Source organism: Strix uralensis, chromosome 27 (genome assembly GCF_047716275.1).
Source record: "Strix uralensis isolate ZFMK-TIS-50842 chromosome 27, bStrUra1, whole genome shotgun sequence".
NCBI lineage: Eukaryota > Metazoa > Chordata > Aves > Strigiformes > Strigidae > Strix > Strix uralensis.
The window spans coordinates 1790675-1816672 of record NC_133998.1 but is presented as its reverse complement, the minus strand read 5'-3'; the positions used below and the strand labels follow the sequence as shown (position 1 = coordinate 1816672).

Sequence of the window (25998 nt, the reverse complement as noted above, 5' to 3'; positions counted from 1 at the left end):
GCGGGACTTCCGGGGCGGGTTGCTGGGTTACCTGGTGCGGAAGGGGCCCAGCCCGGCCCGGTCGGAAACAAAGCGGGCGGGGCGCGGCGCGGCGCCGCGGGCCCGGGATGGCGGCGCAGCGGGCCCGGCTCCGCGTCTGGCTGCTCCTGCATTTCCTGTCGCAGGTGAGCGGCTGCGCCGGCCCTGGGAGCTCCCGCGCTCTGGGGGTGGGGGGGATCCCTGCTGGGATGGGGAGCAGCAGCCGGGCGGGGAGCGGTGACGGGCAAAGCCGGGTGCCGGCCCAGCGCTGGTCCCAGGACCCTGATGGGGTCTGTGGGGCCTCACTTGGTCGGACGGTGCTTCTCGGTCTGAGAGTCGCCTTTGGTGGCTAGTAACGGTGCAGAGCTGAGCCCGGGCTGCGCGGCAGCAGCGGGAGGGTGCCGCAGCCCTCCGTCCTGGGGGGGGACTCCTGCAGGGTATTAATGATCAAGCCGCGGCCCGCTTTTTCTGGAGGAAAGAAGACAGCATCGTTCGAACCCCAGGCTGCGCCCCCACCTCTGTGCTGTGTGACCTCCGCGATTTAGCGGTATCTTTATAGGAATATATCTGGATTTGCTTGTAGGGTTTTTTTCCTTTTTTCCGTAGTTAACACCGTGTTCCTCATAGTTCTTAAAACAGAGTCCCTGTCAGGCCAGCAGCCTTCTCCAGGCAGCCCTTCGGGAAGGGGGTGCAGGCCAGTGCTGGGATCCTCGCAGCAGGGACGACTCTTGGCTTTGGGTTCATCCCAACTGACAAGCTCGTTCTGAGAAAGCAGCCAGCAAAAAAGAAAGGCGATTTGTGCTGAACCTGACCCCATAGCCTGTCTGGAGTCTTGCATTCTCATTACTTACAGTACTAATAAGTTTTGTGGGATAAATATTTAAGGGTGTGACAAACTAGGTATATAATCCTGATACAGGAGAGGGTGGATTTTTAGTTATTGTATTGCATGGTACATTGTATTTTAAATTCAGGTGTTTTGTGTTCTGAAAATGTTGAAGTGTAATTTAAATTTCTTAATGGTTTATTAGGTAATTTGGAGGGTACTATGTCTTCTTGAGTATTATTGGTGTAACATCTTCACACAACAGTCTTAGTTTTTCCCTCTTCCATACCTGTGTCCTTACTGATTCCTTTCCAGTGATCTTTAGTTGCAGAACAGTCTGGTTGCCAATTAACTTTTATTTCTGCATCATCCCCTTTTTTCTTTGTCATCGTTTCCTGTATCATCCCTTCCTTATTCCCCATATGCCCTGTGCATTTTGGCACCTCTATTAATGCTTCAATTGGACTGGTAGTGCCAGCACAGGCCCCACAAATTAATAAGGTATAAGAATGGTCAAGGACTGGTATGGAACCAGTTTGATCCATCAGCTTAGAAAAGGTGAGCACATCACAGTGTGGAAGGACAGCAAGTAAGACATGGGTAGATACTTGGAGGTCTTGGCTTCAGCTGCATGCATTGCAGCATCCTTCCTTCTGTAAGCGAGTCATTTAGTATGTTTGTGCAGTGGAACAGTGTTAACATGCTTGAAGGAGCTTTGAACAGGCTGGCCGGAGTGCTGAAACAGTCCTGCCGCTGCAGCAAAAAGTGAATTTACTGTATGCTGCTAATATGTTTCTGTTACTGGAGCTGGCTCCTTTAAGATTTGCTTGAATACCTCATATTTCGCAATACATCTCTTGTACTTGCTCTTGTCCATAGGTAGTACATCATCCCCAGCTTGAGGCAGAGAGGAGTGCTGTGATGCACTTGTACTACCGTGATACACCAGTGACTGATGGATGGGGTTATTCTGGAGGACAAAGCTGACAGCTCTCACAATAAGCTGTTGTGTGCATTTGCTGTGTACCAGCTGTACTCATTATCAATGGCTTACTCCTGTCTTAGTGCTGTTGGGCATATTTGGAATATATATTTGTCTCCCTCCTTGAGATAGGATAATAGGATTGATTTATTTTTTCCCTGGGGCAGGGGGACATAGTGTCCACATTTGCTTCTAAACTCAGATTTATGTAGGGAGAAGGAACAGCTTGGCTAGTGAAGCATGGCTCGCCCAAATGTGGGCCCTCATTTGGGAACAGCTAAAGAGGGGTGTGATCTTAGAGGTCCGAGTACAATCTGCACTTAGATCATGCTTTGGTATCCAAGTCCTCACTTTTCATTTAACTTTCCTCTCATTCTCACCATTCCTTCACGGCATTGCTGCCTCTCAGTTGTCCTGTAACAATAGCAGATACACATGAGCCTTTGGCTAATGAAGAATACAGTAATATGATCTACAGGGAGCATGTTGGATCTAGCTGGTCTTTACTATGCTAGCTCTCCACAGAATATTGAATTGAGGTGATGATTTCTGTATTTAAAATCAGAGTGCTCTGATGTAGGTCAGAAGAGTTGAAAAGACCGAAATTCTGGATTAAGGTGCTGGTTGACAGTTTAGTCTCATGGAATTGTTGCATTCTGAATATGAAACTGTCTCTGCTGTACAGTGCTGTTAAAGGAGCGGTTTCTTTGTGTGCAAATTTGCTGTCTGCTGTTGATGGTCTCCAAACTGATCGGTGCGGTTTATGGGAAAGAATGCACCCCAGCTCTCGGGAACTTTGCTATGTGTTTTGTGCGATACGTACTGTAAGAGAAGGCATAGCTCGTTCATTCCTTCTTCAAGGAACACAGCTCCTAGTGCCTGTTAAGTCTCTCCAAGATTCAGGTGACCAAATCAGCTGATAGAGCTAATGAAAGTGGAGAAAGTGTATTGGGCATCCAGGTGAGTTTGGGGACAGAGGCAGGAAGGAACAAACAAGAATGAGCCGCTAGGTTGGCTCGGTCACTCACATTGCAGTTTCTTGAAATATGGGTGCACTGAATTCCTCCTCTCCACCTTCTTCCATCACTTAACTTGCAAGCTCCAGTGCTTGTCTCTGAGCTGCATTAATTCTCTAACATGACAAAAAAAAACTCATTAAAAAAACTGGGAAGTGTTCTGTTCTTTATATGCATTAAATAAACCGTGGAAAGGCCTGATGAGGTTCAGGGCAAACAATTAAATTGGCTCAGTTGCCTCTTAAGTTGTGCCCTCAGACTTCACACTTCTGTTGTGTAAAAGCCTTTTCCTTGTTTTGCAGCTATAAGCCACTTCGTCTTAATTATACAACAATCTTCATAAAGCTATGATTCTAGCAGATTTCCAGCTTTGCAGAAGTCTTGCTTGTGACATGTCACTGTTGTTGAATATGGATGTCTGATGGGTAACAATGTTTAAATGCAAATACTCTCTCCTTATTCATACAGGGAAGAGAGATAATTCCCTGCTTAACTGGGAGAAGTTAATTCCGCTGTTTCAGGCTGGGAAGCCCATTCCTGTTGAAGCTCGTAGTGCTTTCTAAATCATATGTGCTGTAAGAAGCAAGCATCAAAACACCTTATCGTCACAACAGCTGTTGTTTTTCTGTCAGTGTTTGAAAAAAGCTGGGCTCGATATCCAAACACTTGGAAAAGAGCCCTTCAGGGTTGTAAGAACAGTGTGTAGGATCTGCACAGGAGATTACATTTTCCCGTGGGTTAATCTAGGATATGGAGTGATCTCTAGGAACTAAGAACTGCCATAAATGTTGCCATCATCCCAGTGCATCAGCTGCACGGCTTTGAACTTACTTTTGTTGTCTGATACCTAGTGAGAGAAATAAAAACAAAACTGGAAGCATCAAAGCCCTATGGTACTGAAACAAGAAACTCCAGTGCCTATGGCTCTGCTTAGGTGAGAGGATAAGAACAAACTTGTAGTGGCTGTTAAAAGACTTCAGAACAGTGCTTTGATGCTGAGTGATAATTGCTTTGTAAAAATGTCTGTTAATCCACATTCTCCATGGACTGCATTCTGCACAGACTTTCTAAAACTGTACGCTCTCTTCTGCTTTTAGCCCTGCTCATATTCCCTTTAATTCCTCTCATCCATGATTTTTAACTTGGCTTTTGGCACACAAAACCACATAGCTTCTAAAATGTTCGGAGCACTTCACATTAGGAACCTTTTACTCCCTTAATATTTATTTAAAGAACATCCATTAAGTTGCTCAGAAAGCATAATTGTGTATTATTGTCTTCAGTGTGCCATTTGGGGATTATTACTGAGTTCCAGTAATGGTTGTCTAAATGGAAATGTAGAAACACACCTTATAATTATTCTCGTTTTAAAGGTGTATAGCTTATATCTTATAAATATAAAACTTTTAACTGCACAATGCATAAAGCTGTTCAACTACAGGTAGCAAAACTACCTGAAGATTTTGGAAGCAGTTGACATGTAGCATTCAAAACTGAGGTACTTGATGTTGGGATTTTTTTTAAGCCCAGTCAGACCATGTAACAATAAGCAGGAAACACTTCTGTTCTGGTCTTTTGTCTGTGTCTGTATTTGGATCTCTGTGGCTTCTTCCTCATGAAAGTAAAGTTCAAGATAATAATAATGGATTATTTTTTAATACTTCTTCCTTTTGTTGAAAGGGTTTTACGTGCTGTGGTTGAATAGCGGAGACATGAGTTGAAAAGCCCTCTGTAAGAGGACCGTGAGGCTCTGAAGCAGTAATTAAAGACCAGCAAGACTCCTTCTTCAAAAAGAAGCACTGATCTAGATTTGTATAATTGAATTTAGAAAGAAAACAAACACAAAAAAACCCCCCAACCCTCAAAAGTTAGTTTTTGCCCTACTTTCCAAGTATTTCTTTTGTATCTGAACATTTATTTTTTTTTTATCTGAAGCATTTAAAGCTTTCTGCAGCAACTCTGTAATGCTCAGATATTAGATTGATTTCTTAATGTGGTGGTGTCCAAACCTGACCCAATGGGTCACAGAACGCACATGAGCAAGTTTGGTACCAAGGAGCTGATGTTCAGTATTTTCCATGAAGAAAAGAGTTCTTGAACTTAAACTTTAACAGTTACTGGAGATGGTGCCTGACACTACTCCCAAGACAGTACCTGCAGCCCTGAAGTGTCCCATAGAACTTAATGGTGATGTTAAAATTAGATTCTGCAAGTCTTTTCGTTCCAGTGAGCAAAAGACCCTTTTGTCAGGGTGAAGCAATGCAAGGTACCCATTTGCCACTTACAAATGGGAAGGAGGATTTGCATCAGCACCCTTAGTCTGTGAATTTTGGTTCGCTTAATATGAGAATGAAGTCACCACTAATTAAAGTTAAATAAAACCACTAGTGGTAGGGAAGTTGCACATACTTCCACAGTTGCTTTGTTTGTCTTCCTGATTTCTGGTTGCCTGGATAAGTACCTACTAGCGCTTGGTGTACAAGCAGACAATGCCTCAATTCCACAAAAATACTTACTTTTGCAGATTCTATGTATGGTTTTGTAGGTGGTTTTGGTCTCTTTTTTGGGGGGGTAGAAGATGAGGAATATATCTGGTACTTAGAAAACTGTGTCAGTATACATGGGGAAAGGAAGAAAACATTTAAAAGAACAGAGCTCATCATGAAGAATAAGAAGATTGGTGAATAACTCTGTAATAAGGAAGTGCTTGCTTGTACCTGCTTGTGATGACCCTATGCTAGCCCCTAGGTCTTTTAATTTTGCTGGAAATTGGCCTAATAAAATTGATATAACCAAAATAATGAGGATTACTATGTTTGTGTAGTAGTTTAAGCTCAGAGGGCAACTGAGCACCACACAGCTGCTCGCTCACTCCTTACCCCCACAAAAGGCTGGGGGATTGAGACAAGGACAGGGAGGGATGATCACCAATTATGGTCACAGGCAAAAGACAGACTCGATTGGGGAAGAAAAAGAACATCAATTTAATTTGAACACAACCACCGCTAAATTTATCAATCAGAGTAGGACAGCGAGAAATACAACCACATCTTAAAAAACACCTTCTCTCACCCCTCCCTTCTTCCTGGGATCAGCTTTGCTCCCAATTTCTCTACCTCCTCCCCCTACCCCCAGCAGCACAGGGGAGCAGGGGATGGGGGTTGCGGTCAGTTCATCACCCCTTGTTTCTGTTGCTCCTTCCTCCTCAGGGGCAGGACTCCTCATGCTCTTCACAGACTTCTCCAGCCGCAGGTCCCTGCCGCAGGTTGCAATCCCCCCAGCAACAAACTGCCCCAGCGGGGGCTGCCCTCAGCATCCCGGCCTCCTCCAGGCACAGCCCCTGCTCCGCCGTGGGGTCCTCCCCGGGCTGCAGGTCGGCATCTGCTCCGCCGGTGCCCTCCATGGGCGCAGGGACAGCCTGTCCTCTCCCCACGGGCTGAGGGGGGTCTCTGCTCCAGCCCACCTCCCCCCCGCCACCTCCTCCTTCCTTCCACTGACCTCGGTGGCTGCAGAGGTGTCTCCCTCACAACTCCTCCTCGCAACTCCCACTCCTCCTCCCAGGTTCTCCTTCTTAAATACGTTATCACAGAGGCACAGCCGCCATCACTACTTGGTCGAGGCAGGTCCGACTTGGAGCTGGGAGAGTTTCGAGAAGCTTCTCACAGGAGCCACCCCTGTAGCCCTCTCCCCCCCTAACAAAACCCCGACATACACAAACCCAACACAGTTTGCTAGCTGTTATTTTGCAGGGATGGGAAGCTGAAAATATTTGTGTTAAAAGGAGCACTTCTTGCAAATAAATGTGGTTAGAATGCTTAGCTGAATAAACAGACTACATACAGTGTATCACAACAGAGAAGATGCCTTAAACTGGTGTATTTGCTGCATGTTACTGTTTACTTTTCTCTGCAGTCCTTATTCTCTTTCTCCAAATTCCTGCAGGAACTGGGTTTTGTTGCTTCAGTTTCCTGGAGTTCTTCAGGAGAATCTTGACATTTCTATGATTAAACCAACTAGGATTACTCTTGCTAGCATGGGCTGCTCCCAGTGTGGAGGCAGCTGCAGTAAAGGCTGGTGTAGCTCCAACCTGAGGCTGGGCTGCGTATGAACTGGAAATAATGTGTACTGCCTTATTAAGTAAATACTCAGGGTTTACGTGGAATCTTTTATTAGGTGAATACTCAGGGTTTGTGTGGAGTCTTTTTTATTTTTTTTGTACCTTTTGAAGCTTTGAGGAATTAATAACAGCTTTAAGAGAGCTCCGAGTGAAGAATGGTAGGGCAGGGTGTTATGTTTGAAACCCAGTCTGTGACTAACTGTGCCTGAGCTTTGAGTGTAGCATTCCTAGTTCTTCAGCTCAGGACTGCAGCCTGGGCTGTACTTGGGTGTAGAGTTCCTACGGTCTTCCACTGCAACTCAGCTCTGTTCCAGAGGCTGAACGTCAAGTTAAAGGTGGCCAGATCTCATGATTCATTATTCAGGTTAAGGGATTTTAGATACAAACAACCAGAGTGAAAGTGGTGTCTGCCTCTGACCTTGTTGTGGGTTAACCCTGGTAGGCAGCTAAGCACTACACAGCTGCTTGTTCACTTCCCCTCTCACACCCAGTGAGAGAGGGAAGAAGAAAGAAAGAGTAAAAGCCAGAAAATTTGTGGGTTGGGATGAAAATTGTTTAATAAGCAAAGAAGAAGAAGAAAGAAAGAAAACAAAGCAAGTGATGCAATCGCTCATCACCTCCCATAGGTAGACCAATGCCCAGCCAGTTCCTGAGCAAAAGATGGGTAACCTCCTTAAAAAAACCCTCTTTTCACTTTTCATTGCTAGGCATGACGTTATATGGTACTAATATCTCTTCGTTTAGTCATCTGCCTGGTTGTGTCCCCTCCCAACCTCTTGTGGACCCATCAGTCTATTCACTGGGGGGACAGAATGAGAAACAGAGAAGGCCTTGGCACTGTGCAAACACTGTTCAGCAATAGCTAAAACATTAGTTTATCAGCATTGTTTTGGTCAGAAATCTAAAACACAGCACCACACCAGCTGCTATGAAGAAAATTAACTCCATCCCAGCCAGACCTAGTACTACAGGCCTGTAATAATAACTTAGATATGTAATCTTGTAGCAAATATTGTTGGAGTTTTGAGAGCAGTGAAAAGTATATGCAGTATGTAGTCTTGAGAATCTATGTGTGCTACCTAGGGCGTAAAAAGAGCCGATGATGCTGTGGGGTCTTGTCAGACCTACAACAAAGGTGTCCTAGGCTGAGTTTTGGAGCAGTGTGACTCTGGAATTGATCATTGCTTCAGGCTGTGCTTTCAGGGCTTGGTAGGCAGCAGGCCTCTTGTTCTAGCTCTTACCTGTTCTGCAGTAGTCCAGCTTCTTTCTCTTGCTCTGGTTTATATACTTATATGCACCATTCTAGCTGTGGTGTTTGGACTGGTTGTTTCTTTTGGGTTTTCTTTTTTTATAAAGACATCCAGTAACATTCAGTGAGGTTTCATTTGATTCTTTGACCAGTTGCTGTGTAGGAGGGAATCTGCCTAATGTATCCAAAGTCTTTGTTTGAAGTATGATGGAAATAATAACAAATGCCAGTGTACTCCCTGCACAAATACTGAAACTTTGTAGAATCTTGTTTTTCTTTGAAATACAAAGCAGGCTAGTCAACAGCAAGTTACACCCATCACTTCTGCCATTTCATGTGACCTAAAATTCTCCTAGTGAAATTTTTGTTGTGTTTTCAGGTGTACTGTGAGTATGGGATGGTACATGTCCTTTCAGAGAAGGGAAGCAGCAAAGGAAAAGACTACTGTATCCTCTTCAACTCTCAGTGGGCCCATTTGCCACATGATCTGGGTAAAGCTGTAAGTACCTAGCCAAGCAATGACAGAAGAATGTATTAAAAAATGCCTTTGTTACAGGGAAACTTCTAATTTCTAACTTGGATTAGTAGAATTTGAAGCAACTCAGAAAATACCTTTATCTATTAAGATCACCTTAGGCAGTGCTGTGATGGCAGTATTCTTTTCCAGGCAGCATGCAGAGGCGATGACTGTTTCTGGTCCAAACCAAAAATCTTCTTTTTGCACAACGTGATCAATTAAATTAAAATGGCACTTACCTGTGGTTGGAAAGGAGTTTTTGTATGTCAGTATGATACAAAAACATACCACGTGGCCTTGCTAATATACTGAATTGTGACCTTTAGTGCTTTCTCGGTGGTTCATAGTTCTGGCAAGTGTAAGAATAAGTAGTCCCAAACTGTGTCAAGCTTTTGCTTCATTATCCAAAGCTGACAATTGAGTCACTCTATTCTGTGAGGAAAAAGTTACTGTCACTGAATCAGCAAATACACTTTGAATGAACTACTAATTGAGGAAGATGTGGAATAGTTGACTGATACTCTGTTCATTTTATTCATTGTATTCCTTAATCTACCAGCTGAGCGCTACACAGAATTATTAATGTTCCTTATCAGTGTATAATCAGATCTTAACTAGCCATGGTGGGATTATCACAACTGCAGATTACTCCCTAGATATGTAGATAGCTCAGATGTGGCAGCTGTCTTTGCCTTGCGTAGACCCAGCTGATAAACTCGTGCACTTGACCTGACTGTAACGTGAAGTCAGCGCATGGACACGCTGTATCCCTTTGCTCCAACAGCAGAAGTGGGAATGCAGAAGTGGGTGAAGCTGATTTGAGAGGCTTAGGGTCTTGTTCGACTGCATCCAGGCAGACTTCCCACAGAGTCTCTATCATTCTAGACTCTAGGATTTGTGAGAGCTGGGGACTCTACTGTAGGCATCTTGTTTCAACCAGTCTCATAAAAATTCACTGGAGACACGTTTCAGTAGCTCTGGAGGAGCTAATATAGTCTAGAACAGCTTGCACTGAACTGAAACACTCAGCAGGTTCTGATCTGCCTTCCACAGAGCACTTGGGTTGCCTATGCTATATCCATTGCCTATCCCTGTTTCTTTCCTCAACTCTCCTCTGCCTTTTCCTTCTTTCACATTCTCCCTCCTCCTTCCCTCCAGTACTCCAGCAGTTCAATTCATTAACTGAGGTGATGCAGTGTGCCAACCTGAGCTCACTGTGCATTTGTGTTACGCTCTGATAGAGCTGATAAGCTTTCCTCAAACCTGCTCAGCCTGCAACACCTCTGAATTGCAAGCAGCTTAGAATCCAGTCTGCAGGTGCTTAGGATCCAAAGATCTCAGCTAACTGGATATGGTTGGTTTCAAAATGGAAGTTTATTTTTGTACTTTACCCCAGCCTGTGTTTTTGTTTCTAGCTGTTCATACATCATCTCAGCCTGCCACCCTAGAATTATAACACTTTGCTGTACTCCTCCTACATCCTGGATACGCACATCGGAACAGCAACAGTGCTGAAGAAAACAAATGCAAGTGCAGATCATAAGCCAAATTTTTATTATCAGCAGAATTCTGTACAATAAGGTGAAGCAAGGCAGGACCCTGTGTAATAGAGAGAACAGCACTGTTTCAGCTTTCAAGTCTCTCTGAGTATACTCTATCACCTTGAAAGTTCTAAATTACCCTTTAGAAACTCTGTGGTTTCTGCTCTTGACTTCTTTTCTAATTTTATTTTATATGTATGTACTTAACTAATTATTTTTTTTTCAGTCACTCTTGCAACTACAGGATCAGACAGCATCTGTTTTGTGTTCTCCTTCTGATGTACCCGATGGGGGATTTAATAATCAAATCCCCATGGTGATGCGAGGGAATTGCACCTTCTATGAGAAAGTGAGGCTTGCTCAGATAAATGGAGCTCGTGGGCTGCTGATTGTTAGCAGAGAGAGACTGGTAGGTCTCCTATCTTTCTATATTAGATGATATTAAATATATTTCTATATTAGATTATATTAAATATATTTCTATGTTAGATGATATTAGATATTGTCTTGTCTTCAGTGCTCATTGCTGGTATTTGATGCTCCTCTTCAAAATATACATGTGTGTGTTTATGCATGTACATACATCACATAGTTATGTATGGAAATAATACATCTGAAGGAAGAATTAATGAAACGAAAGGAGGTACTCATTTAAGTAGGAAGAGTGGTGCATAGAGCTCATGTAACGTTCAAGTCAAGGGCTCAGAATTATCCTTGTGTCATGAAATACTGGAATCAAAGAAAGAGGTTGGTTGTTTCTTGACTTATACTACTACCTTTAATGAGATCTAGAACACAGTGAATCTGGTGCTTTAGATTTAGCTGGAGCATCACCAGTGTATGTTTTGTAAAATTAGTGGTTTTGAATACTGTAGTCAATACTAGAGGCACACATTGCTCATAAAACCATGACCCTGATATGCAAAAGATACTGCTTGAAGTTTGGTTGCTGCACTTTGCTGTTACAGTCTGTAATGACTTCTGTTCTACTGGAAACAGGCATACATTTTGACTTTGAGTTTTTGCTGTCATTATGTTCCTTTCTAGAGTATTTTCCAAATTAACAGAAACAAAACTTGCAACTTTAACCCTTTTGAAGTAGTAGAAGTATTTGCAGAAATTAATATATTCTTACCTGGTCTGAACTGTCTTTCAGGTTCCTCCTGGGGGTAACAGGAGTCAATATGAAGAGATTGATATTCCTGTGGCTCTGCTCAGCTATACCGATATGTTGGATATTGGCAAGGTAAACGTGATGCTAAATGCTCTGATTTATATTATCTCATTTAACTGAGTCACTGCTCAACAGTGTAAGTCTATCTTAAGAGCTTTGAATCTGTAGAGAGTTCTACTCATGAAAATTGCATTATTATATTTTGAAAAAAAAAATGCAGATCTCTTAAGAGGTTATTTCTCATCTTCAGAATAAAATCAAAATGGACCTGGTGCTGGAAATAAATATCACTAATAGTAGAGCCAATAGATTGCTCTTAAGCATTTATAATAAAGCTTGATTCTGAGGTTGCTGAGTGAAAACTAAATAACTGAACCTTTGCTAAGGTAGCTTTTTGGAAGTCCTTCATAACCTGTACTTACCTCTGCAGAGTTTCGGCAGCTCAGTGAAAGGGGCAATGTATGCACCAAATGAACCTGTGCTAGACTATAACATGGTGATTATATTTGTCATGGCTGTTGGGACTGTTGCAATTGGAGGCTACTGGGCAGGAAGCAGAGATGTGAAAAAGTGAGTAACTGGAATGTAGTGTATCAGTTTTCTTGTATTTTTCACAGGAAAAAAAAAAAAGGTATTTATCTAAAGATCACCCGGTACCTCTGCTAATGAAGTTTGGAGACGATATAACCAGAATGGGAAAATGTTGATGTGAGGTTTGAAAGGCCCTGAGCCTTGTATTGGCTTAGTCACTGTGTGAAATTATTAGAATATAATTTGCATGTAGAGTGTTTTAGTATTTTGTCTTGTCAAAAAGCCAAACATTTGAAAAACTCAGAAGATTGGGTAGTAATAGGTTTCCTGTTTGGGCTTTTGCAAAAATTCACCATAAAAGTCTTTTGCAAAAAAATACTAAAAATTGGTTTTACTAGTATAGTGCAAGACAAACTGATTAAATGCCTAACATATACTATGTTTATTATGAATCTTTTATTGAAATTTTATGGTTACTTTTTGCCCGTAAGTGGAGTTGGGGAGAGGAGGTCGTCTGTGAAACACTTATTTCTAACATTTGCTTTATATACACAACCTGACTGGGCTTCTTCTGAAGTCAGCAAATTATTCTGTGGTAATTTTTAGGATTCTGTTGAGTTGTTAGTGAATGAAAAATAGTGCTCTTGATAAACTAACGCAGCGCTTACTGTTTTACGCATTGTGTTATATCTGATATTCATACATCCATGTAAAATGTGGAGTTCCACTGACTTAAGTGGAAATCAGTGCAGACATTGGTGTCGTGTCATGTTTTCCAGCCCCACGTAGTTCTCTCAGAAGATTCAGTGACCTTTTACATCGTATTGCAGAAGGAATGGACTGATTATAGCCATGTTACTCTTTCAGGCGGTACATGAAGCACAAACGTGATGATGGGGCAGAGAAGCATGATGATGAAACAGTTGATGTGACGCCAGTAATGATCTGTGTGTTTGTAGTGATGTGCTGCTCAATGCTGGTCCTCCTTTATTTCTTCTATGACCACTTAGGTACTCTTAAAGTTGTGTTTGTATTGGTGTATCTTTACTATCACAAGGCTGCTGTCATTTAAAGATCATTTTTACTGTGAAAATAATTGAAATGGCTGTCTTCTGTTGAGTTTCTTTGTCCCAATATGATTTAAAACCCTGGAAGAGAACCCACCAAGTAGATTTCTGTACCTACTTTTAGTGAGGTTGGATTAGGTGATCACAGAGCTTCTCTCAAACATTAAAGCCTATTAGGTAGATACAGACTTAGTGTCTTCCACCTTCTATTTTTGTCAAAGATGTTCTCAAACCTATACTTGTCTTTCTACTATTGTTCAATTTGAAGTTGAGTTATGGAATCCGGGATCACTTATCAAATTGATTAACAAAAGAGCATGAGAGCCTCATGCGCTGGAACTTCCGTCCTCATATTTCTGAGGAAGTTATGAAAGATGCATCCCATCTGTATTAATTCATTTTGCTACTGAGTGATTTTAAGACTTCCCTGTAATGCTTGTGTACTCATAATGAGAAGATAAACACTTCACCATAAATAGCCTTTTTAGGCTCATGATTTAATGACTTTAAGAATATTAGTGCAAAGGTTTTGATTTGAAGTAGCTATCGCATAAAATACACCTAGTAAAATGAGCTAGAATTAGATGCTTAAAGAGCATAATCAACAATCCTTTGAAGTCTCTGAATTTAACTTTCCCTGGTGCAATGTAAGCCTCATTTCTCATTCATGCTTTTTGATTGTCTGGTTTTGATTCAGCCAGGATATGAAAAAAAACATCTCTTACCTTATCCTACTTGCACTTACTACTTTTTCTTTCTCAGTCTATGTTATCATAGGAATATTCTGCCTGGCTGCCTCAATTGGTCTTTACAGTTGTCTGTCTCCCTTTGTAAGAAGAGTCCCCTTGGGAAAGTGTAGGTATGTGGCAACTTCTAAAATTTTAATAGGCAAAGTTAATTTTTTATAACGTTGGGTAGGTGTGGGATTTACAAGGTGGTTTCATACTTCAGAATGTTTATAAAGGAGGAGGGTAACTACATAGACACTGTAGCTTTTGGTGTGTTTCATTTTCAGAATCCCAGACAACAACTTGCCTTATTTTCACAAGCGTCCGCAGGTCCGGATGTTGCTGTTGGCGGTGTTTTGTATCTCTGTCAGCGTAGTCTGGGGAATCTTCAGAAATGAAGATCAGTAAGTGTATATTTTAGTTTCTGCTCTACAAATTGTAATATGCTTTATTGTATAAGTAACTGACATCCGTAGAAGCCCAAATTTATCCAGAATTTAGGAGTGACAGGAAAGAAACTAGAGACTTGGGCAGAAATTCTTAATTGTTTCTTGTGTATTTCACCTTTGTCTTGTTGGTTTAAGTTACAGAAAACTGTCTCTTGTTAAGCTTGAACTTCTCTGAGTCCCAGTCCGTATTCTGATCTCTGACTGAAGACAGCTTTTCAGGAGTGGTGTAGAAAGTTGAATACAAGTTATCTAATTTATTTCTCCGTGGTCTGCATGTGCATTTGCTCAGAGAGAATAAGAGCTGTGAAGATTGTTACATCTTTAGTTTCTTTCAACTGTCTAGTAATAATTTTCTATGTAAATAATTATCTAGTAAATAACTCTCTATGTCCAGTATTGCTGCAGTACCCAATTATAGCACGTTCTCACCACTTTTGTTAGAGTTTTTTGTTGGTTTGGATTTTTGGGGTTGTTTTTTACCCCTCACCTCACTCCCAGATGCTCCAGTTTCCCCATATATACATGATGTGTTCACCTTCTTGGTCCCTCTATCAGGGATTTTGTGTTGGAACTGAAATCCTGACTTGTTTCTGCTGATGGTACCAGAGATGTCTTGCTTGTGCCCTGAATGCCTGTTATTGCCCTTGTGGGATCCATTTTCTGTGTTAAGGCTGTGGATCATTCACTGACAGAACTTATAAATCCAGGAAGCATCAACTCTGAAACACCTTTTAGAGAAATAAGTGTCAGTCTGAGGACTACAGAAGTACTAGAGAGCTATTCCAACCTGGGATATTTAGGACTAGGAATTCCCTTTTCTGCCTCAAAGCTGGCATGGACCTGAGTGTCTCCTGCACAAAGCTTCATCAGCAAGTGCTCAGGTATTGATCACAACAACATAATCTCTTGTTTGCATCTAGACCTTAGCGATTTTCAGGAAACCTTAGTGTTTTGTATCTCAAACCCTACTTCTCTTTGATCATAGCAATTGAGAATAAAGCAGAGAGCATTGGTACTTCTATACCTAACTTGCAAAACACCATCAAGGAACAGCTCCAACTGCAGGTTTCCCTCAGCACACGAAGGTGTACACATACACAGGCTGAAGGACCCCAGCGCTTCCTATTTTGGTACCCACTGACCTAGTTCAGCCAGTTCACAATCCACCTCACTCTCTGCTCATCTCTCTACAAGGATCTTATGGGAGATTCTCAGTGGAAAGCCTTACTGAAGTGTAGATAGACAACATCCCCGCTGCTCTTCCCACAGCTACCAAACTGTCATTTCATTGTGGAAGGTTAGCAGGTTGATCAAGCATAATTTCCCATTTGCAAATCCGTGCTGACAACAATGTTGACTTTGAGCAAGTACTTTTAATAAATTTTTTAGTCCCAAGGATGTCCTTAGTGAGGACAAGGCTTGGTTTGGCTTTCCTATTGTTTCCTGCAAAAATGTTACTTTCTTCTTTCTCTAGGTGGGCCTGGGTTCTGCAAGATGCTTTAGGAATCGCTTTCTGTCTTTACATGTTGAAAACAATTCGCCTGCCTACATTTAAGGTATGAAAGTTAAACAGATGTAAAAAGAGGATGTTTGCCTGTATATAGTTGAACGGAGGAGCCACTGACAACGGAGTACATTGGCTTCGAAATGCACTTCCCTTCATATGTAGCTTGGAAGAGAGTGATGTAATGGGTTATAATGTAGACCAGTAAGTGGCCAGAGTGCTGACTATTAGTAAATCACACACCACACACTCACTTGTGAGGTTTTTTTGTGGTTTGTTTTGTTTTTTTCCAAATTTGACGCACAATTGATGCATCATTCTGGTGGTGTTTCAAATCTTCCAGAACTTATTCAGTATCCTAAGATAAAAATCAGTATTAGTCATTTAGTTGCTCCTTAGGCAGCTCTTCAAACTCTGTTTCAAGTTATCTTCATCTATAAATTTGTTTCCCTGTACAGATTGGCCAAAGTAATGTGGATACTGTTTCAAGCTATGCCTATCATCCTGCAGAGAAAATGCAGAACTTCTTAATATTTGCTAACAAATTGAAATGGCACCATTTCCAGATTTTACATGATAAAGAATTTAGGGACTAACACGTAATTTTGTGTCTAAGAATTCCTTTCTTTTATATAGCGCAAGTGAGACCAATTCCTCCATCTAAAATATTTAGGAATTAAGAAAAATACATGGGTGACTTGTTTTAGTCCTTGTTAGCTTTTGCCTTGAATAGTCTTAAGTTGCTAATTATTAATTCTTTGCTGTTTACTAATGCATAGTATGTAAATACCAAGCATCTTGTCTCTTCCTTCAGGGTTGTACCTTGCTCCTCCTGGTTCTTTTTGTGTATGATGTATTCTTTGTATTTATCACACCTTTTCTAACAAAGGTAAGTGAAGTACTTCTCTGCTGCTCACAGAGCAAAGTGTAATGACCTGTTTCTCTGTGTGTTCCTAAATGATCCCAGACCTGCTGAGAGAAGTGCCAATTGACAATTTTCCCCTTTTTTCTTTAGACTGGGGAGAGTATAATGGTGGAGGTGGCTGCAGGCCCGTCTGATTCTGCCACTCATGAAAAGGTACTGTATGTAGTCTAAGAATATGGCACTAACTTCCAGCTCTTACACTTTCAACTTCTTTAAAATTCAAAGACCACAAAGCTGAAACGGAGATGCCAGTCTGAAAAGAATTTAATGTGAAAATAAGCACTCCTGAACTCTCTGGAAATCTACACCAAACACAGGGGTCATCACAACAGCTTTGGTCTTCCTTTATCTTGCCTTGAAAGGATTTCAGTATAAGGAAGCTGGTTAGCTCAGCTTCACAAAAACATGTGGCCATATTTGTAAATATAACTTACTGCTAATGAAGCGTATCCATTTTTACCTAAAGAGAGAAAACTCGTATGATTAGTCTCTCACTTTCTCCTCCAATCCTATTTTGATAATTGCTTTATGAAAAGCTGAGGCTGTAGGCAAAGGAGAGAAACACGAATTGGAGACAAAGCAAACAGAGGTCAGTATTCAGCGGTTCTGAACCGTTTGCCAGCAGCCAGCTGTATGCACAGAGCTGTACAACATGATGTAGCTGACTCGGGAAGGGAAGTACGTGAGGTGTAGGAGATAGTGAGATACAGTGTGCAAAACAAATAAGAAATTAATCTGTAGGAAAATGGGGTTTGTTATTTTAAGGATGATGGGTCTCTTTTCAGCAATGATTGTAATGCTGTCACGTGAGAAAATAGTAAAGAAAATAGTTGTTTGCAGGTTGAACTACGAGTGGATCAATCCATACTAATTTCTTTATGTTCTTGTATTTTGTACCCCTTTAGCTTCAGTTTTATGCACAGACTGAATTGTATAAAACGGTGATAGTATAAATAGATAAAATTTATTCTAGCACTAACATAAGAAAAGAAAAAAGTTTCTTTAACGTACTGTCTTAAAGAGAATATGTGTTTGCAACGAACCTTGCTGTACTGTGCCTCAACATTGCAACTTATGTAATAAATAGGAACACTTGGAGGGAAAAAGAAGTCTTTTAAAGTGATTTGAAAAATAACTTTTTAAAATTATTCAAGTCTACTCTTTTTGAGACTTTTATTACAACCAATAGAATGAAATATATATGGTTATTTCTTATTCATGTGGCAGCCTACCTAAATTTTTTACGTTCCTGCAGTTAAAGCACAGTTGATACCCTACTGCATGGGAGGACTTTGAAATTAATATGCTGGTTTGAGATTTCTGTCATGCAGAGTTGTCCTGGCTGTTTTTTTTAGAAAGTATTTCATCACTCCTATCTTAAATACATTTTGTTAGTTGTTGGTAATATTAATAAAAGATTTTAAATATAAGATCGTATTTGAAGTCTGCAGTTTCAGTACAACAGGAACAAGTTCTGGTAGATGGTGTCAGTATAGAGTGGAAACAGCTTTTCATAAGGCCTATGTCTCTCTCATTCCAAGCTCCCAATGGTTCTGAAGGTTCCACGACTGAATTCCTCACCATTGGCTCTGTGTGACAGGCCTTTTTCTCTCCTAGGATTTGGAGACATTTTAGTTCCAGGTATTTCTTGTTTAGCATGTTAAGAATTTTACTTGTTGCACTGTCATATTAGTTTATTCCTCCTGTACTTCCACTTCAACTGGGAAGCTTGATTTGGCTACTATAAACCTGATAAATTTGTAAGCGTATCCTTTATGTTCTTTTTTTCTGCACTATTCACTTTTTCCATAAAAAATTAATGCACATGCTTACGGTTCAGTTTCACAGGCAGTGATGTCAAGAAATGTAGAGAAATCTCAGGAGTTGATTTAGCTGATTTTTTGATTTAGTTGATTTTATAGAATAAAACATCTTTAATAGAGGAAATTATTTGTCCATTTGCACATGATTTGAGTGCACACATACCTGACCACTCAAAACTTCATAATTTTGTTAGTCACACAATATCTGGTGTTTCTGTCACACCTCTCAAATTTGACTTTAGGTAGTATGTAGAAGTATGCCTGGCACCACTGCAGGTGAAAACAAGTATGTATCTTCTGGCTTTCAGATTTCTTCTGAGAAATCATTTGTTTATTTTCTTGTGTTTTGGGAAATATGAACTGTGTCATCCCCATCTGTGTCCCATCCTCCCCCTGACCTATAATAGGTCATTATATAATAGTCGTTAGCCATAAATTCCTGCTGTCTTTACTAGGAGCTGGAAGGGATGAACTCTCACCCTTATTCTTGTCGTGAGCACTGTATTTTTACAACTGTTTACTAGGGATGGGATGATGTTTTGTATCTAGGATCTGTGTATTTGTAGAGGTTAATTTTATTATTAGAGTGCTTCTGTTGTACTGGGCTTGTGTTATCGTGTAACCGTTCTGTAAGCTGTGCAGCCTCCTGAACGATGCTGTCATAGTACTTAAACACAGGGATGCTCAAGGAAGTGTTTGGAAAAAAAATAATCTTGAGATAATTTGATAATAATCTTGAGATAATTTGATGGGTTTGTGTATCTTAATGCATGAGTGGGTTGAAAGCATGTTGTAATTGTTCTTTCCTTTCCTAGGCTTACTGGTAGCTTATTGCCATAGATTTGATATTCAGGTGCAGTCATCCAGAGTCTATTTTGTAGCCTGCACAATAGGTACGTGTAACAGTGACACCTGAACACAATACCTGTAGAAGTTGCTCCCTTTAAAAGCATACCATCGATGGTGTATTACATAGTTTGGGGTTTTATTATTCTCCTCCTTTTATTACTAAACAGAAATATTTTTAGGAAAATCCTTTCGAGGCTAGACCTTCCATCACCAAGTTATCTGTTGTGATTTTTCCTGAGCTGTTTTGTCTGCCTTATATAAGGGGAGCTTCTTCTTACCATAGTTTCTCACTATAACCCTTACATCTACACTATCTTTATACATACTTAGCTACTCATTCTGGTTTCTTGATTCATGAATCTTTGAGTTTATTGCATATGAGAATTCAGGTTCAGGGGTATCTTCCTTTGACTTTGTTCTTTTTGTGTATTCTAAAAATCTGTGACCTGTGATGCAATGAATGGTATGAAGGCTGTAACACCTCTAAAGTAGTTTTCTTTAGTTTGTAGGATTCACAGTTATATGCCATGGACAAGATGACTGATGAATAGGATCTTACAAATTACTGTTTGCTTTACAATACAAAGTATTTATGCTAGCAAAGACTTAAGATACTTGCAGTTAATATCATGAAAAATTTTAATGAAAAACTGCTTTAGAAATTCTTTTGAAAAAATAGCTAGGTTCTTGAAGACTTAGAGCAGGGTTAGAGAGATGCTTTTATACCAAATCTTAAATAATTTCCTCTTGTATATACTTAAATGAAACTGTTGTCTTACCCAGAACTTTCAAAACACATTTACAGAAATCGATAGGAAAATGTTGTATCAATGAAGAGTCAGCACTACTGTTGCAGCAGTGAAAACCACATACAGGGTTGTGTTAGTGAGATTGACTCAGCAGTATGAGAGAAGTGATTATTCCCCTCAGTTTGGCAGTTGGATCAATTTGGCACCAGGATGCCTGGTGCAAGACAGACACTGACGTACTGGAGTAAATCCAGTGGAGCCCATCAAGGTGGCTGAGGGCTGGAGCACGTGGTTTTAAAAGAAAGCAAAGAGGAGATTCTGTTGCTGTTCACAGCTACCTAATGTGAGGATGCAAAGAAGATGGAGACTTTTCTTACAGGTGCACAGGGATAAGATGTGAGGCAATGGATTTAAGTCACAAGAAGAAATATTTAAACCAGATATAAGGAACTCTCACTAATAACAACATGTGCCCTGAAAAAAACATTTTTGAAGAACTGTAGAAAGTTATTGAGTATTCTAATCATAGAATCATTTAGGTTGGAAAAGACTCTTAAGATCATTGAGTCCAGCTGTAAACCTAACACTGTCCTAACAAGTCCACCCCTAAACCATGTCCCTAAGTGCCGCGTCTACACGTCTTTTAAATACCTCCAGAGCTGGTGACTCAGCTGCTTCCCTGGGCAGCCTGTTCCAGCGCTTGATGACCCTGTCAGTGAATAAATTTTTCCCGATATCCAATCTAAACCTCCCCTAGTACAACTTTTCCTCTAGTCCCATCACTTGTTACTTGGGAAAGGAGACTGACACCCACCTCGCTACAACCTCCTTCCAGGTAGTTGCAGAGAGCAATAAGATCTCCCCCGAGCCACCTTTTTTCCAAAAGAAACCACCTCAATTCCCTCAGCTGCTCCTCATAGGAGATGGATTTAGCTTCATTGTTCTGAAAATGTCATTGAAAATAATCACAATATGAGATCCTAGCTGCTTCTGTTCTACTTAGTAATTTTTGCAGAATATATGCAGAAATTAAATAGAAAATAACAACAAATTGTAACATGCAGCTGGCTTGTTTTCTGGGTTTTTTTAGTGGTGTTGCAGCATAATAAGAAACAGCCAAAGCCAAGCCAAACAAGAAGGACATGTTATAATGGTCAAAATAATTGCCTGTATCTGTTGAATTCATTCAATATGAGGCACAATATTTCATTTGTTTATTTTGCCTTTCTCAAACTGCTTAAGGCAATGATTTAATTGCACAGTATGGACTAGGCCAATCACACTACTTTCACAACATGTTACTATCGACAGAAAGACTGCAGTACCTCTGTTAAGTAAAAAGTTCCTGTTAGAATGCTCATCTAGCTAATTATTTAGTTGTTCTTGATCAGACCTATATCTGAGTAACTGGGTTTTGCTGGTTTTGTTTCCTTCCAGCATATGGCATAGGCCTTCTTGTGACCTTTGTTGCCTTGGCATTGATGCAGATGGGCCAGCCTGCTCTCCTCTACTTGGTGCCCTGTACTCTCCTCACAAGCTTAGCTGTGGCTCTTTGGAGAAAGGAGCTCGCAATGTTCTGGACGGGCAGCGGCTTTGCGGTGAATACCAGTTTGATATGAGTGTCTTCAAGAAATACTAATATTATAAAAACCTAACTAAAATTAAAGTTGAGTAAAATACTGTAAAGTATTATCAAACAAAACCAGATTTTTCTTTTGCTTGATTGTTTGCTTTTTTACATACTTTTTTGCCTCAGTAAGGTTCTCTGTTTTTAATGTTTATGGCCACTTAAACTGGCTAGTGAAAAGTAATGTAGACCTTGTTTATCCTCCTTTATTCTGCCATAATTTTACTCATTTGATCTCTGTTGAAATTATTATTGAGTAAAATTAAATAAAACATTTTTATAATATATAAAGTATATCCTTACAATATTTTTCTTCATATTTTTTCATAGCCTACTGCTTATGAAGGTAGAAATCTAGTTCAATATAGTAAATTATCATTTTGTTTCACTGTCGTACAAGTGAAATTAATTTGATTCCAAAAGGAGTAATTGTTACTGTGATGCATGTTGATAGATTTTGAGTAACTACTTGAAGGCCAAATCTCTCAAGCTAGAGGTTCTCTGCAGTGAGTGTTTTGTTAATCGACTATTTGTGATAACCTTCACAACTTTCCTTTAGAGAACTGAATTTAATTGGTGGGAAAATATTTGAGATCATCTAAAATGTGATGAAAAGTTGCCAGTTGTACGCTGATAGTAAAGGTGGGCAAAACCAGAGCGTGACAGAGTGCCAAAGTGCTGTTTGCCTGTTCCTGTGTAATCAGCAGAGCACATCTGAAATCAGTGAGGAATGATCAGGCAGAAAGCAATTAAACACATTTCTGGAAGAAAAATCCCCTTGTGTACTATAAACACAAAGACGGGATAGCTGTATGCATGTGTCCACTACTGGAGAATGAGAAGAGATGATGGACTTTTAATCTTCATCTTGTATGACCATCACTTCTGATAACTGGACACGATAATTCTTGCTTTCCAGCTTTCTGACTGTGATCTTCTATTTACAGAAAGACCTACCTCAGCCTCCCGTGGTGATAGCTCCTGTCAACTGCTCTGAGCTTCCCAAAGATAGCAGTGTACCAGCCTCTCAACAAGACACAGAGCAAATGACCAATCCTACCCTCCATGTGAAGGAGCTGCATGGCCCCACCTCAGCTGCAGAGGAGCTGGCTGATACCGACACAAAGATGGACCAGTCAGAAATTTCTATTGCACAGAGTGAGGAACCAGCTGGTCAGAATAAGGACGACCTTGAAAGCAAATGCCTAAATGCAGAGCAAAAACAGCTGGAATAAACAATGTGATAAGAACTCCTTATTTTCCCTCACAAACATATCCATCAAAAACCAGTATGTATTTAGGACTGGTTTAGTAGTGTTTGCATTCATTGAAGAACCTCACTGGGAGTCTGATCATCAAATCCAACAACGAATGCTCTGCCTCCAGCTTCAGTACAGCTATACACTTCAAACATCTTTCTGAAATATGGTGCTCTATAAGGGTTCTGTTGTATGGATTTCAATGATCATTTTATTAGGGAATGCCTTTGACCGTTCCATTTTCATTATGTATTAAGAGTCTTTATTTACACCGTACTGAGTGCTTGTGTGGCTATTTTGCTGCTTTAGCATAGTGTAGGTTAACATGGAGGAAAAGCATTGAACAAGTCTGCTACAATGCTTAGTTGAGAGAAATATGATAGTTTTTTTAGCACTTTCCCTATTGTCACCTTTTACTTTACTTTTCCCTACTTGTCAAAGCCATTGATAGGTTAATGGTTGGACTGGATGATCTTCAAGGTCTTTTCCAACCTAGACGATTCTGTGATTCTGTGATACAAGGGAATGCTTTAGTATAAACTGACATTCAGGAAATGCAGAGAATGGTTAAATTACCAGCCTCTGAAAGGATTTATACTACCACGGTGCATTAAATGCATCTCTTAACTTTTTTGTCTTTGTTTTTACTTCCAGGTACCTGGGTTGGCTACTAGTCTAGTTTAAAAGGCAGGATGAGTGGAGCTACAGGAAGCTTTCTAAGCACTCGTATGAACTCTAGGGGCTGTCTCTGAAAATAAACAGTGTTTGTCACAGAATTCTGTCAGGAAGCAAAAGCATATTAAGAATGTTTAATGTTTGAGAAATAAAATACAAGCCAAACGGGTAAGAAAATAGGTAGTAGCACTATATTAAGCTTAACAGGCAGTATTTTTATTGGGGAAAATGTTAAAGCATTAAAAGTTCATATGTTTGGCGTTTTGAGCTTCTACTTGTTACTCGTTTAAGGAATATAATTGCAATTTCTAAATCTGAAGAATATCTAAGTCTGAAGAATATGTTTTCATTCCCAAGGGAGCACATATGGTGCTATAGTCAGTTGTGATTTCAAACTACTTGCTGCTCAGTAACTAATCATCTGCCTCAGTCATGTTTTGCCTGTCCCAGGAGTAGCCAAAGCATGGCTTGTCAGGTTCTGGAATGAGGCTATGATCTAGCCTATTATTTTGCTCCTCTTGCCACGTGACATTGGGAAGGACTAAATTTGCGAATTTAAAATTTTTTGGGGTGCAGCTGGTCTTGCTTTGTATTCCTGAAATTGTGCATTTTCTTGTATAACATAATTGAGCCTTTTATGCATCAACTTTAGTACACATAGAGGGATGATGTGATTTGCACATTATTTATTCCATCTAAGAACATTTGGCTTTATCAAAGTTGTCTGTTCTACACTTAAATTGCAATCCCAGAAAGCCTCAAACACTTCACATTAAAACTGAAATAGGAAATGGAAGTATTCTAGGATCCTAGAATATGATTCCAATTTGCATGGAAGAAATACTCTTTGGAGTATACGAGAGCCCAAAATGTCATTTACAGAAGTACCATCACAGTGACTTGAGCAGAGGCAATGCTTTTAAATTAAGAGTCTCCAGTTGGCATGATGAGTTGGATTCGGAAGGGCTCTTTTTTAATGTCTGTCTGTTAAATTTCAGCCATTGTCTCTTTGGCTGGATCTTCCAAAAGTTTGCCCTTGTGCTTTTTGGATGATAATTTCTGTTTTAACCTGTTTCACATTGGGTGTATACTGTTCTTTCTCTAGAACGTGAAAGGCTTTCTGTAAAACCACACTATGGCTTCAGAGTTTTACCAGCTTCTGCTTAAAGCCTCAAGCCCTGTCTGATAAGTTGATTTAATGGTGAGTTTCTTGAAAGGCTTCCCTAGTCCAAAGGCCTGCGCTGCATTTAATTTAAAAATCACACTAATGGAAGATAGTAGTACTAATCTGTTTTTCAATCTCCTCTTTAATGGACTATGTTACTTTTGCCAGCAGTAATCTGAACCAATTATTACTGATAAAAAGCAACAGAGACATTTCACTGAAAACTTCAGCCAGCTGGATTATGCCTTAATTTAAGCCATTGTATAAGTATGTATATTAAATTAAGAAAACAATCTTGTGTTTCAATAATGAACTTGACAAATAGCAAGAAAACAAATTTGGAGACTGACTCAAAGTTCTATGGTTTTTTGCCTTGATTGTCTTTCAGTCATAATGTTATTTGGAATAGCTTTTTATATACTTAAAAGCTAGTAGCTTTCAGATGATGAAAACATTAAGTTTTATCATATACTTGAAAGTGTATTTTAATTGTTCTCATATGCTGTGGGTTAGGAAACAGTTTATTTCTGAAATTGTTTATAACTCAATTAAAATGAAAGAATTTATAACACTTAACTTGTAGACATTTAACAGTTGCTTTGTTCACATTGCATCTAGATAGGTCTGCTTGGAGCACGTCCTTCACCTTGTTTCTGGGGGTTTTCAATCTAGTTTTCAGTGTGACTTTTTTTTTTTTTTTTCCTCCAAACTACAAAGATCAATGTGGGGGGAAAAACCCAATCGCTACTCAACGCAATATCTCCAGTTAAAGTGTGTAAACTGGCAGTGAGTTGCATACTTTGACTATTCCAGTACTGTACAAATTGGGTGACCCTGGTGCACCAGTTTGGCTGCGACTGTTTGTACCATGATCCTGGGCAGTTCAATCACTTCCATCAAAAAACCAAGGCTGTGCTTTTTTGTCTTCCAAAAACCTCCTTGACCAGCTTAATGTAAGACTTAATGTTGTGTAGGAAGATGTGAAGATGTGTTTAGTGTAGCTGACTCCAATTTTATTTGATGATTGCAGATATACATCCCACACCAGACTTGAATTAAAATGCTCAAAGTAATGAAAGTCATGTTAAAAGTAATGTTGATGTGCTTTTTATTTACATCTTTCACATACTAACCTTTAACTAACTATCTAAAATTCAATAATTAGGATTCTATTTCTCAAAACTTGTATGTGTTCAGGGGGAGCACC

The 25998-nt window shown here is 40.0% G+C and overlaps 1 protein-coding gene across 2 annotated transcripts; it reads left to right on the top strand.

Moving 5' to 3' along the window:
• Positions 1-21: 21 nt before the first annotated feature.
• Positions 22-25367, top strand: SPPL2B (signal peptide peptidase like 2B). 2 transcript variants are annotated; one of them, XM_074851249.1, is made up of 15 exons: positions 22-164; positions 8588-8707; positions 10493-10675; positions 11423-11512; positions 11871-12010; positions 12839-12981; positions 13801-13897; positions 14054-14170; positions 15690-15771; positions 16534-16608; positions 16735-16797; positions 18186-18285; positions 19283-19360; positions 21503-21663; positions 22640-25367. In XM_074851249.1, exons 1-15 carry the CDS (start codon positions 108-110, stop codon positions 22925-22927), a joined length of 1794 nt encoding a protein of 597 aa, XP_074707350.1. In that variant the 5' UTR covers positions 22-107; the 3' UTR covers positions 22928-25367. The 2 variants fall into 2 exon arrangements, with proteins under 2 accessions (XP_074707350.1, XP_074707351.1); XM_074851250.1 differs by having other exon boundaries at positions 21503-21731; positions 22640-22752.
• Positions 25368-25998: the final 631 nt, after the last annotated feature.